This window comes from Lissotriton vulgaris, chromosome 7, assembly GCF_964263255.1.
Source record: "Lissotriton vulgaris chromosome 7, aLisVul1.2, whole genome shotgun sequence".
NCBI lineage: Eukaryota > Metazoa > Chordata > Amphibia > Caudata > Salamandridae > Lissotriton > Lissotriton vulgaris.
This window is the reverse complement of record NC_141695.1, coordinates 578,441,823-578,456,494: the sequence shown is the minus strand read 5'-3', so window position 1 is coordinate 578,456,494 and position 14,672 is coordinate 578,441,823. Positions and strand designations below refer to the sequence as shown.

Genomic DNA, 14,672 nt, shown 5'->3' with positions numbered 1-14,672 from the left:
GGTGGGGCCCTCCCGGGAGAAGACGCCCCTGGCGGAGACCCAGGGGTGGCCGGTCTACACCTTGGAACAGAGGCACAGGGAGAGGGAAGAAGCAAACACGCTTCCAGCAGGACTCCCATGGAGACATCCAGACGAGGCGCCAGCACTACAGGTGGTAGTGCATAGACCGGAGAACCCTGTAATTAATATATCTGACTATCAGCTGTCCTCCACTGAACAGGACGTTTTAGCAAAAGGCTTATCATTCGTGCCTACGTCGATACCTGACAAATTCAACTTAAAAATTGAGTTACAGCACTTTTTCAGAAAAATTCGTTTAAAACACTATTTTCTGAAAGTACCTTATAATCCTATTTTTTCAGGTAGTGGATTAAGACCCCCCCCCTCGAAGTTCAGCCCTCCGACGCACTTGATGGACCATAAAATAATGGCGTATGAGCAAGTGGTCTCACGTGACGTGGAAAAAGTATTAACTAGACGGCAGTATGTCCCTTATAATATAAGCAGACAGGAGAAGGCTGCCTTACATTCTTTAAAGAACAATAATGACATCGTTATACAGCCCGCCGATAAGGGCGGGGCTATAGTGGTTCAAAGTCTTGACAAATACAAAACTGAAATATTGTCCCAATTAGCGGTAGAGGGCAATTATATTCTACTTAAGAGAGACCCTACTAAGGAGATAAGTGAGACCATTGCCAATAAAGCATTGGAAGAGGGGGTAATCACTAAACTTGAGCACCAGTTCCTTAACAAAAAGGATCCGCGAATGCCAACTATTTATACCCTCCCAAAAGTCCATAAAAACCTGGAGGCCCCCCCCCCCCCGGTAGGCCTATTATATCGGGGTGTGGGTCTTTATTGGAACCACTGTGCAAGTATGTGGATGCGTTTTTAAAACCTATTGCCATCTCTACACCCACATACATTAGGGATACAATGCACACCATCCAGTTGGTCGAAGAACGCCCATATGACTGTAATAATTGTTTACTATCAACGTTGGACATCACTGCGTTGTATACGAACATTCCCCAGCAAGCAGCGTTACAATGCATTGAACATGTCCTAAATAAAAGAATTGCCCCACAGTGTCCCAACTGAGTTTATTATCGAATTACTTTCAATAGCCATGTCAAAGAATTTCAGGGAAAATATTACATCCAAACCAAGGGGGTGGCTATGGGGGCAAGTTTTGCCCCAAATTTAGCCATCATCTTTATGAGTGAATATGAAAACACATACATCCTGAACCAACTTAACCCATATCGGAATAACATTTTATTATGGGCTAGGTATATTGATGACGTCGTCCTCATTTGGGAGGGCGATCAAACGGGACTCACGGAATTCCATGAATGGCTCAATGGGCTTTCAAACGATATCAAATTCACGATTGAGTCTGACACTACCTCCATTAATTTTTTGGATGTAAAAATTAAGACAGAAGCAGGTTTCCTGTATACTAGTTTATATAAGAAGAGCAGCGAGAGAAACACATTGCTGAGGTATACAAGTCATCATCCTCACAACCTCAGGGATAATCTGCCCTTCGGACAGTTCCTGAGGTTGCGGAGGAACTGCTACAAAAAGGAGGATTATTTTGAAGAATCCTCTCTTGATAGCCAGACTTAGTGAGCGTGGCTACCCACTACGACTACTTAAGAAGGCACGAAAACGTGCCTGGCATAACCATAGAGAACACTTGCTTAATGTGAAACCCAAAACAACTGAGAAGAGACTGGTATGTGTTACCACATTTAACACTCAGAGCAATGCCATAAAAAAGTGTATAAATCGGCACTGGCATTTAATCAGTGAAGAACTAGGGGGAATGGCACCTCCACTACATGCATTCCGCAAGGGTAGAAACATCAGGCAGCATGTGGTTAAATCCCTATTACCTATGAAGCAGCTAGTGAATCAAACTACACTTTGGGGCCTCCCAGCAGTGGTTGGTCACACGAAATGTGGCAACTGTAAGGCCTGTCCATTGACAGTAGAATGCACCATGTTCACCCATAATGATGGTACATACAACTTGAAGGTCCACAGTAACTGTAATACCTCAGGGGCCATATATGCCATCCTTTGCCCCTGTGGTTTTTTGTACTTAGGGCAGACCGTACAGAAGGTTAAATGCCGGATTTTGCAGCACATGAGCCGCATACGCTGTGGAACCATAGGGGCACCTCTGGTGGATAATTTTTCTCGTTTTGAACACTCTGAAAGCAGCCTAAAGTGGTGGGTTGTAGAGAAAGTGTCAGCCAATCCACGAGGTGGTGGTTTGCATGATATCCTTAACAGGTGGGAGTGCAAATGGATACATACCCTGGATACAGTGAACACTGGATTGAACGAATTGGAGGAAATTAATAGACAAGTGTCACTCCTGGGGGTGTAGTGCCATATAACATCCATTTAAGTCACAGTCCGGGAATTAAATATGTTTGACAATCATGTTTGTACGATTGCCTTTTGGATTGCGCAAATTGTGGCTAATTTCCCAAGGGGAACCATTAAATGGGATTGTGTATGGTAGCAATAACTTCCACTAATATATCCATTACATTGCAGGTTTATAAATGTTGTTGGTGAATATTATCATATTGTTATGTAATGTACTGCACAGGACCGATTGATAATTTCCACTGAAGGAGGCTTATATGAAGATGTAATATTTGGCCTGTGTATGTGCTGGCTAGGATATTTTATGCAATGGATAATTGTTCGAGCCCACATGGAACCTTGTTTAATATCCTGAATTGTTCCCATTCCAAAATGGCGCCCGCGATTTACACTTCATTCAGAACTCCTAATGAGACTATTAATTGATGGGGGTTACAAATTTGGACACGGGTATTATCCTTATTAATTTTATGCCAAAATCCTTGTGTATGGTAGCAATAACTTCCACTTTTATAAATGTTTTTTACGCATATTATCATATTGGTATGTAATGTCCTACACAGGACCAATTGATAATTTCCACTGAAGGTGGTTTATATGAAGATGTAATATTTGGTATGTGCACGCTAGGATATTTCATGCAATGTATAATTGTTCGAGTCCACATTGAACCTTGTATAATATCCTGAATTGTTCCCATTCTAAAATGGCGCTCGCGATTTTCACTGCAGTCGGATTTCCCAATGAGACTACTAATTGATGGGGGTTAAAAATTTGGACACGGGCATTACCCTTATTAATTTTAGGCCAAATCATCTTTATTACATGGCAAATAGACGCATCGTCCAAATTGCGAGTGGGCGATAAGTCTTTTGTTTAGTTCCATGTCTCACCATCCAATAACAGAGGGGTTCCGCGTAGGAGTCAGGTGACGTGTTCCGCAACGCGGCAAACAGCTGGTACACTTTGGAACTTAGGAGTTTTGTCCAAGTCTGCAACTACGGCAGAATGGTAAGATATTCTGTTCCGTATGTTAGAAGGCCTGATTCATTACGGTAGTCGGGAGGCAGGAGTGAACCACTTCCTTAACCTCATGCGCGCTAGCAGAATTCCGCTCCTGCGCTGAGATTTTTTAAATCGCATGTTACGTGACGAGCTCGGCTCGTCATCAGCGTGCGAGGAGGCTACGCCATGACGAGCCCAGCTCGTCATCAGCGTGGAAGGGGCTAAGAAACATTGTTTCTTCTCTTGATACAGCTACCTGATCTCTGCGGGACAGGAGCGTTGTTGAAATGATGCTACTGACTCAAGGTAAATACCCTTGACACAGGGAACATTTAACCATTTAGCGTCTTGAATGATAAGAAGTTTGATTAGTCTATCCCTCCTCCTTTTTCTTTAGAGTTTCCTCAATGAGTGAGACAGGAAAAGGCGTAGAGTATTAGAATACGGCTGGTTGGAACCACGATCAGCATACCTTAATGAATGATTGAATCATCTTTTTGGAAAGGTAACATTATGGACACACCCATGTGATTGCAAAAGCACACAGGGGTGAGATTGGTACTAGTAGCCCATATTCTGATATTCTGCATTATTATGTTTTGCAGGAGTAATCTTCGGCTGACTAGGAGGCATACGTTGCATAGCCTTGTACCTTTGGGTAAGCAACTGACCCCAAAAGGTTTTTTAATTATTTTGCCATATATCACTACAACGGGGTCATTCCCTTTTATTCTTTATAGGGTCATCTTTAACCCTTGGTTGCCCCACTATTGATTGTCCTGATGAAGACTCGCACGGTCCAGGTTTAACTCACCGGATGACCTTAAGTCGAGTCGAAACGTCGACGATACTAACTCTACCTTAGACCCATTTCTGCTATATATAAAAAAGTGCACGCATTTGACATGACTGTCTATATTCAGTTGATTCAGATATTAGGAGTTATTAACTTTTATGTGGGCCAGGTTGTTTTGTTACGGAAAATTGAAAGACCGTAATTACAGAAAATTAATGTGAATGTTTTGTCTATTTTCTTTGAATTTCCTTTCTTTCTTGATTCACTGCACACATCTTTGATCACCTACTTTTGTGCATGCTCCTCCGGGCAACCTTTTTATTCTAAAAATTTTGAGAAACCCTTTTGATTAGAGATAATTAATTAAATATTGTATTCTCTTTTTGATATATTGTTGTTGTAGTGATATTTCTTTTGCTCAGAGTAACTCAGATCATATATGGTTTGGAGCGTATTTGTGAGGAACGCCCATGAACATATAAATGCATGAATATGCACTGATTGAATCAAGCTTATTAAGAAATAGGTTCTGGACCACTGTTTATTCTGATCACATCTGTCCTGTCAGCAGTAGCTTGGGAAAGTAGACTCGGGCTTAGTTCGAAGCCATAGGCAGAACTTGTGCAAACATATCCCACTCAGTATGGGACAACAGTCATCAAGCCGGGGGTTCATTAAAGGGGAGAAGGGGGTTCTGACAGGTACATCCCAAGATGAAGCACCCTTGTCAAAACATTGGGATTGGCTCAACCGTGGGAAGCTGAAGGTCCAGGACATCAGCTGCACTCCGGACCACTATCGCGCAGGAAACTCTTTCTTCCATAGCCACTGTGGGAGGGGTGATCCTCCAATACCATCTATTCGTGTTTCTCATAGGACCCTTCAGGGGAAAAGGACTCTTCTTCCAATTCAGGCCTTGAGGGCAAGGTTGACGCCAGATCGGCTCAGTTTTGGAGTTCGGACTAATGATGGATTCAGTACTGCCAATAAGGGTCAGCAGCGCTGGCAACAGCACCACTGGAACGGCCCCTGGAGGGATTGCGAAGTCGCGGCTGGGGCTGATCTGGATCCACCAACAGAGCCTGAAGATCCAACTGCCACGGAGTGCGTAACCGCCGTCAGAGCCTCAGTGAGTCCCTTCCAAACCCATGGGGCCCAAAGGCGTTACAGAGGGCTTCAGCTGCCCAAAAGAAGGCTCATGGCCTCATAAAAATCATGCAGTTGGGTAGGTGTCGCTCCAACACCAGGAAACTTGGGGACGCGTGGAGAGGACCCCTCCCAATGTCATACGCTGGCATCACTTAAAGAATCTGGGAGCAGAGCATGGATATGTGGCGTTGTTCCCTCGCGTCATCCGACGAATGGGACCGATATGGAGAAGTCTAAGAGCACTTCAACTTCTTGGACTTTTTCTTGCAGCCCTTACCTGAACAAGTCTGGGAATTCAGCAATGACTGGTGTGAGCGTCTCTGAAAGAGGTCTGAGACATCCCTAGTGAACGGACCAGGAGAAGGGCAGAGGAGCACAGCGAGTGGCCAGAAGCTTCATTGCCCGCTAGTTGATGGCCTTTGGGTTCATTGTCCTGCAATTCATGGAGGCCGTGTAGTTTTCGTTTCCTTCTAGGCTCTACAGATTCACCAAGTGGATGTCTGTCAGACATTTGCCTCTGAAATGCTTCACAAGACTTGAACCTGGTTACTTTTTTCAGTGACCGGTCCCAAAAAGTAAAAAGTTGAGTTCTACAAAATGGCAAAAAACAATTCAGTCAAACAAAGGGGAGCTTGTCTGGATCCGCATTGATGGAGCATATAAAGAAGAAACTGAGGTCAGAGCGCTGGGGTGGAATATATAGAGGCACCACGCTTGCCACTTCCAGCACAGACGACACCACCTGGAGCTAAACGACACCACCTACTGGCACGCAAGAGGACTGCTAAAAATAATTTCCAGATACAGTCTGACGTCTAGGCAATATTCGAAGGTATGGATTCTGCGGCTAGAAGTCTATCAAATACAGATGTTTGAGTGAGAATGAGCAAGTCCATTCATAAATAGAAGGTGAAAGCAGTTGGCTTTGTCCTAATATATAGGTTTTTGGTTCCATAAAAAGAGCATGTAATGCTGCTCTTGAGAGTGCTGTTGCCACAGAAGTTTTTAATTAATGTGAATTAACATGCTAGCATTGGCTCGTGCCCAAACCCGCCAAGTGGACATTTTGAAACACTTAACTTTTCTCTTATCCTACAAATTTATGGTCTTGAATTTTATTTTGTGATGGTATCTTTGCAATGTGATAAAAATAACAGACTGAGGTTATGGTAAATCAAGAATTGTTTGCTGCACATTGGAGTAATCTGAGATGCACTCATGGAGAGACCACCTTGCCTGCTTTTTCCCTTAGGCATATTATCCTTATTGCTTGTCTCGACCTAACATGCAACTATGTAGCTATGCCCTAATAACCGTGTCCCCTTTGTAACAATGTAACCTGTAACTATGGTCTGATACTCATGTGAAACGCTCTGATACCTCCAGGTCTAGCTAGCGCTATATAAAACCTTTAAAATAAATAAATAAATAACACCAGTTGAGAAAAAAAGAGCTACAGTGTCTTTTGATACACTTCTATTTTGGCCTGATGTCATTATTCTCTATATATATCCAGAAAATGTTTTCTCTGATTTCAGAAGAGAATATCCATAAACTATTTTATCAACACCCACAATGTGCAATCACAGCATTTTAGTTAAACAAATAAGGTAGTGTCTCACGTAATAGTGGCAATTGCCATACACAATTTTCCTCAGTGAAAATCCATTTGTCTAATCTCATCACCAAGGTTGGCCAATGACATGGAAACAATGACATTATATTTTCTCTTTGTCATAAAGACTACTAGAGAAACAGAGGGTAGGTTGTCAGGAAATAATCGAATTCAGAAGATTATACTTTGTCTCTTGCTTCCATTTAACTGGACAAACAGATAAGGGAATATCGCATGTATCCTTTGTAGACTGCAGTGTTTATCAGCCTCCTGTATAGGCTGTGTCCCGCCCTTAAACAGAGGGCTGATTTACTCCCTACTGAAGTCTGGAGCCAGGGCTGGGTTGAAAGGGATCGTTGCGCACTTCTAAGGGTTCCTTTGAAATCACCCCGTCAAAGACATTTTGGAGTAAACGTACAGGGACTCTGAACCCATGTTTTTAGACACTGCACAGACTTGCAACCAGGCGCTGCGGGCTCTACAAACTGTACATTTCTAGAGGACTGCTGTGCTGCCACGATAAACTGCCATTTGGACTACCTGCTTTGTTGAGCTGACCGTATGCCTGCCACTCTGAAATCTGCCTTATGTGCTCGCCTGCCTGCCTGCCTCTGTGCCCCAGTGTTCTCCAAAGACTTGCCATGTGTTCTCCCCAAGGTCTCAGGGATATTAAAGATCTCGCAAACACAAGAGCTGTATTTTTTTTAAACCGCTGTGTCTGCAAAATTGCTCTGGGCCCAGCGCACTGTACTTCTTCCTCTGCATGGTCACTTGGGTTTCCTACTCTGTTGCAGGGGCCGTTCTATGGCGTGAACTCTGAGTCGGAATCGCTACTTTTTTGAGCACTCTGAGGGTTTGCATTCTCTCCAACACTCAATGCGCCCTGATCCTGCCACTTTATTGTTGTGAGTGCTCTGGGGGCTCGCGCTCTTCACAACACCTAGCGCAGTGGGCTCTGATTCTACATCTTTAGTTGGGTCACATCTTTATTTTGCAAGTGGTGAGCACTCAGAGGGCTCACACTCTGTACAAACGCCAGCACTGCGAGCTCCATCTCAGTCACCAGAGCACGCGCTCTGGATTAAAGAGTGCCAGCATGTGTGCCCTGAGCTGGCCTCCCAGTTGCCCTGGTAACCGAGACGCACAGATGCGCCCTCTCGTATAGCAAGGCAAGCCAGAGGATGGCGTTTCCCTGCTCCAGCCCAAGGAGCCTACCACATCTGCCCGGCTCACCCACCTGCAGAAGAGTAATAAGAACTCATCGACAAAGCCGGCACCAGGATTGAACCCTGCCCACAGTTTCAGCGGGCCCACACCAAGTACTATGCCAGCTCCTCAAACCGGCGGGCCCCAACAGTGCAGTGGCTGGCCCCCAGCCCCGCAGCTGTACTTACCACTACTGGGTGGATTACCTGTGACCGGACCAGAGTGATCACAGCCACCGTTTAGTTTGCATTGATTGCAGGAGTGTCAAAGACATCAGCACAACACCCTTATCAAGTGCGAGGGAATTTTTTGTCTTGCATTTTTCCAGAGGGGGCTCATCACTCTCAGAAGCACCATAATATACGTAGTAGGTGCGCCAGTGCCTCCGTCCCCTATTCAGGCTCAGAGGCACTTGTTTCAGCTAGGCCACAGCAACTACTGTAACCCTAATAGGAGGGCATGTGTTCCTGGATCCATGTTTCTTTACTTTTACTGAAGTGGTTATGGTAATATTTATTGATCCATGTACTTATGGTGATACCTAGTGATTTAGGTTTTTTTTTTCTCCAACCAAACTGCTGCATTTTGTACCTTGATGTTATGATATATGTCGGTTTAATTCTTGCATTGTCACTATAGCGTTTGTTATGTCAGTATTTGCAAAATATTGACATTATTTATAATTCATGTTGTTTTGGTCTTGTTTAGGTATAATATACTGTATATATTTTAAAATAATCCTGCGTGGCATCTCTTTTGTGATCCATTTTATGTGTTATTGAAGGAGTGTGTTGTGCAAACACTTTACACATTGCCTCTTCTGATAAGCCTGCCTGCTCTGCGCCAAGCTACCGGAGGCTGAGTCCAGGTTATCTTTGGTGTGCAACTTAATTGCCCTGAGTAGAGTGGTGGGGTCTGCCTGGCTTAGGCGCATAGCCTAGCCAGCCAGAAACCACATTTTTAACAGTTGGCCTACACATAGGAGATTCAGTCTGTATTCTCAGTTTAAAATGCAATTTTCAGAGGTGTTTTAAGAATTAAGTACTTTATTAAACAAGGCACCGTCATTTATAACAAAGATGTAAATTCTGTCAAATATAGGCAGGTGTTCTTTATAAACTTATTTTCCAAACTGAAAATGTGCGTTTAAAAGTTTGTTCTGTAATCCAATACAATTATACAACTATCATACGGTTTATGAATAGGACCGAGAACACCATAGCAGGAAAAAATCCTTCTTGAAACAAATTAGTTAACAAACAATGGTGGACCTTCTACGAAAGTAGTAGTTCTCACACTCAGGCTTTAATAACAAACAGGCAGATAATAACATTGGGGAAGGCAGATAACGTTGGGGCAAGGCCGATTTTGCACACAAAATGTGATTACAATCAATGCTGTAATACCATTCTTGCCCTGCACATCTAACTACTGTCCATTACCCTGGATATTGAAACGCGAATCCCACACGCCGGATTCAGGAGCGTAGATCTCCTTTGATACGGATATACACGTCCGTCCAATCGTGTCCCTCTAATTAGTGGAACGCCGGGAAGGACCACCTGCTACTTTTCCCAACATTACCGCTTGAATAACCCGTGTTGCTACCGGGTCGGAAATATCACCGGTACTGCGATTTCCTTGACTTTTTGCTAACAATACAGCCCTGAAGAGTCACAATTGGCCCACGTTGTGACAACACACTTGTCAGCTGGTTTGTTCTTTCTGTATTGATATAAAAATCCCCATTAATGATACTCCTGATGTCGACCTTCATAATTTTTACAAGAAAAGTTATTTAAATTTTGGTTTTCACACTAAAACCATCACCCTTATACGTGTGCAAAGAACTTTGTTCTATATTCACTGTGTAGGTCTTGACTTATATACCCTCAGGGGTTGTTTTGTTTGGGTCTGTTCCCCACTGACCGGTCAGCGCCATGCGTATTCATTTCGCATCCTAGACTCCTTGCGTACTTGCCAGTGCGCCATTTCTTCCTGTACTCAATCTAAACCCTTCACCGATACATGTAACTACTGTGTTGTTAACAAACTGAAGGTGCAAAACACAGAATAGGAGCAATATTACTTATTACCTCGGAAATAGTAGCCTGTGAATTGAGGTCCTTAGTGTCCTGTTCTAGTCTCTCAATAATATTGTGTGGCTCATCACACAACTAAAAATCGTAAAAAGCTCATAAAGATAAAATTATAAGCACTATCACCTTAGCATATCTACTGAATAACTAAAAATGTAGACAGATAAAATGCAATTCAAACTTGCCTAAACCTTGCAGAGAGTTGGTGTGACTTTACATTTAAGAAGGCAACATATCATCAAAAGGGGCAAACGACAAAGGGGAGTAAATAGACTAGTCTGTTCTGTCAGTCCAAAGAAAACACTTACATTTCTACACCATGCCATCATAGAAAGGTAATCAGGTATGCAAAGAAAACAGGGATCTAACAAGTGGCAACAAAGGCTACAGCAATAGTTTGAAGTAGATGCATAGTGGAAGAGTAAAACGTGCCAGGCAGCAAAGTAAAGCAACGTTGACTGGTTTACTTTGCTCTGTTCTCTATTACCTCCACTTTTCAGAAGATAGCGATTGACATCCTGGATGGTGGTATTGATGGTGGGCCCGGTCGGGACACTTCCGGGAGTGACATCAGGGTCATTTTCAGGATCGATATTTTGCAGTCCTTTCCATGGCACGCCCGGGTGAAACTCTGTTTGTGAAGACAAAAGCCAGTCTTGAGGGAAATAAGACGCTTCTTGACTGGCTAAAGAAATCCCAGATATAACGTCATAATAACCACTATCTCACCCTTTCACCAAAAGCATCCTACACACTTATCCAACGTGCAACAAGCAAATAAAGGGGCAATGCAAAAAGGTAAATTGTTCGTAAATGTAAGTTTACGGCCAAATTTACTATTTCCAGGCTTGTCAGGATTTCAAAAAGGAATTCCTGTCAAGCGTAAACACATTTAATTTGGTGGATATCTCCGCCACCAGTGTGGAGATCTCCACAGCAGTGAAATCAGATATATAGGTGGGAGGTAAGCATTCCAAGGAATAATTTGCCTTGGAAGTTTGAGACCAACCACATGTTCCTTTGGGCACTATTAAATTCACCTCCAATCCATTCCCATCTTGAAAATGGTCATAGATTTATTTTGTAGCACAGGGCTGGAGTAAAAGGTGAGAAGGTGAATGGATCACCCCAATATCTGCAGGGGGGGGGGGGGGGGGGGGTTCAGGAAGCACTTTCTCCACAGCAAGAAAAATACATTTTTCGAGAAAAGATTGTGTGATTGTGCATTTCCTTGGCGATACTCTTCCCACTGTGTAGAGTTCTAAGTTCCTAGGTGTCCAGAAATCCACACAGATAGGATAATATTCCACATTTTGGGTTCTCTGCTATGGCGAACTTGGCTCAGCAGAAATAGGTTGCTGCTGGAGTATGTCTGTGAACATGTGCCCAGTGCAGCTTTCCAGGCACATTGCTGAGAATGATGGCGAACAGCAGGAAACTGGAAAAGTACATTCAAAGGAAGTGGATACATCTGCCAATAGTCTTTCTGCTTTTTGTGGACTGGGACATAAGTATAAGTACTGCAGCAGCTAATAAAAACTCATATGACATGACATAAGGTATTAATATAATTTGTATTTTATTATACTGTATGTTGCAATCTTCCACGGTGTTTAAATTCAGCACCTAAAAGGGTACTCTCACACTTTCAGAAACTGCACACCAGATCAAGAAGATATGTGACATTTGAAGTCTTTGCCACTCACTCACTGGCCTGCCACCTATAACTTGTCACCTTTGGAAAGCAGCTGTAATGATGGAATTTCCTAAAGTTTGCCCAAAGTCCATCTCAATAGAGACAGAGGTTAATAGGATACTGTAATATTGGATACATGCATTGCGCCCAATTTATAAATATTTTTCCATCAGCGGTGGATACTTATTCCTTAATTTCACATCTACCAATGGAGAAAGCTTTGAATATTGGGTCCACGCGGATCATGGTAAGGACAATTTTCTAATAAGAGCAGATATTTTTGGGGCAGCAATATCAACTATCAGTAAGGCACCATGTCCAGATGCACAAACACACCTTCCACAATTCACATGAGAGCTCATCATACATATTGGCAGCTTGGACTCACAAAAGTAGTTACTTGCTGAAGTGCACATTTAGAAATACCTGAAAGATGGGTAACAAACAGTTTTTTTATTTTATTTTACCGATTACTTTTAATTTCTTAACAAAAATAAAACACCAAAGACTTGGATCCTGCTCACCTGGAGGCCAATTGATGCTGGAGCCATTGGAGATTTTCTCAGCATCAGACTTAGCACGAGACCAGCTGTCAGGAACAGCTACTGGGGGACTAGCTGGAGAGTCACTGTTGTGGATCAGGTCGTAGCGGCCATAAGCGTCATCAATAGAGGATTTCATGGGAGGGCCAATGGTGAGGCCTCCAGGGATAGCACCTAAAGTGAAAAATCACAAAACTCTCACAATAAAACCTATGTGCAGACATTTCAGCAAACATGACTACATATTTGATGAATAAATGTTAAAAACATCTGACTGTGCAGAAACAAAAAACATGTTCCATGGAAATCCCCACAATGAAGGAGTAGGAAGGCTCTACAGAGGAATGGTCCAAATGTAAACTAAACACATGTGAAGAAAGCCTCAATGTGAAATTTTAGCTCTTAGTCATCGGACTCTTCATTGTAGTCAAACATATCTCTGGTCATGTATGAGACTCTGGATCACATTTCCACATGAAAAAAGTCTCTAAACATTTTTTTCCCATTTGTGACTCTCTGCTGGCAACATTAAAAATATATATTTTTCCCTTTTAATATTAACCCAATGTCAATTAAACTGGTGTGAAAAAAGTGAGTAGAATTATACTGCACAACTTTCTTTTTTTAAAGAAATACAGTAGAGGTAGTTGGTTAATCATTTAATTTGTTAGCAGCAGTGCCCAATTTGAATTATAGGTCAGGACTGGAGGTGAGGATTCTGCCTTCTTTCTTCACTTTAATAACATAGCAGTGTTAGGTTTAACAAAAGACTACATTTTCCATGAACCATAGGGAAAAAGTAGTCTGAAACAACACACATGGTAACAACCAATCCTTATCCAGGAAACCACTGTCCAATAAGGGGCCAGTCAGCCCAACATAGTCCATTGTTAGTGTCCTTTCCTCCTCTTTCTTCTCTGCTACGCAGCAAGATACGTGCTCTTCAGTTTCTTTTAACTGCTTAGCGCTTTGTTTACCTTATTGTGTCATATTAGCTTTGCAGTTATTTTCCATTGCTCTGTGGCGCTTATGAAGCACTGTGCTATTACGCTTTGGCTTTGTGGTTAAATGTTCTTGTAACAGTCATGTTTTTTCAAGTTATTGCCTGTTACGCGTGACTTTATGCTGGTTTTTCCTCTTATTGTGTAGACGCTCTCGCAAAGAGTTTCTTTATTTCTCATTATCTCTCAGCATTGGGGCAACGCTGTGGAGAGGGAGCCATGGGCACGGTTTTCTGTCCCTACGCAGCCCCCGCTGGCTGACGCTCCTTGGTCCTCCCGCCGCCAGGAGGCACGCCTCGGAGTTGGGTCTCCCTCCAGGGGGTTTTCAAAGGTTGCGCGCACTCACGGCGGAGCCCTGATTGGAGGTGAACGCCGGTAACTGTGTAGAGGTAGCAGGGATTTCTGTATAGCCTCAGGCTGCCCAATCATCTATTCATGCTCTGTTTCCTGGCCTATTCCAGTAAGGGGCAGAGTCTGTAATCCCAAGTCTGTTGGGTAAACGCCTCGCTGAGGTCTTGTACTGCTGGTTGGTGCAGATTTAGGGGACTTTCCCAGATCAGATCAGATTCCTCCCTGTTAAAAGGGTGTGTGTTTAAATAGGTTTTCCCTTGTCAGTTATTGATCCCCTCGGGCTAGAACCCGGTTAATTGCGGTTTACCCCGCTAAAGAAATTATAAGCTGACACCCAGCCCTAATAAAGGCCTTTATTCCTGGCCCAGTGGGTTTCCAATGTTGTTCACCTGCACGTTGTTTGCGTGTTCTCATCGCTATGGAATATTAAGATGATTATCAAGAGGAGGAGGACCCCCTCGCTGACATGCCCCAGGGGACGTCTTTTATGAGACGGTGGACACCTCCATTTACTAGGCGGTGGATCAGGCCATATCTCCTTTGGAAGGCAGACTCTCCAATCAGATTCAGCAGGTTTTTAACCAGATTTCTCAGCAGATTGCACCACCCCCACAGGCCCAAGCCACCCCTCTGCAAGATCCCCTTGGACCTCCACCACCTAAGGGGTCCCAGGAGGTGGGAGTGGTCGTAGATGCCTTTGACCATCTCAGGCAGGCCTTTCTTGATAGCCGTCCTGCAGACCCGTGGGGATCCCCCACTCCAGTTCCGACACTTCCACCTGCTGATCTGCTTCCTCAATCTCT

The 14,672-nt window shown here is 43.4% G+C and overlaps 1 protein-coding gene across 5 annotated transcripts in view; it reads right to left on the bottom strand.

The window, feature by feature from the left end:
* TNRC6C (trinucleotide repeat containing adaptor 6C) overlaps positions 1-14,672 on the bottom strand; it is a 948,409-nt gene that overhangs the window by 173,934 nt on the left and 759,803 nt on the right. For all 5 annotated transcript variants that reach the window (XM_086930670.1, XM_086930667.1, XM_086930666.1 and 2 more), the window contains 2 exons: positions 12,500-12,691; positions 10,767-10,910 (listed from right to left, as the gene is read on the bottom strand). In XM_086930670.1, the coding sequence (XP_086786796.1) occupies positions 10,767-10,910; positions 12,500-12,691 (336 nt within the window). The remainder of the gene's footprint in view (positions 1-10,766; positions 10,911-12,499; positions 12,692-14,672) is intronic.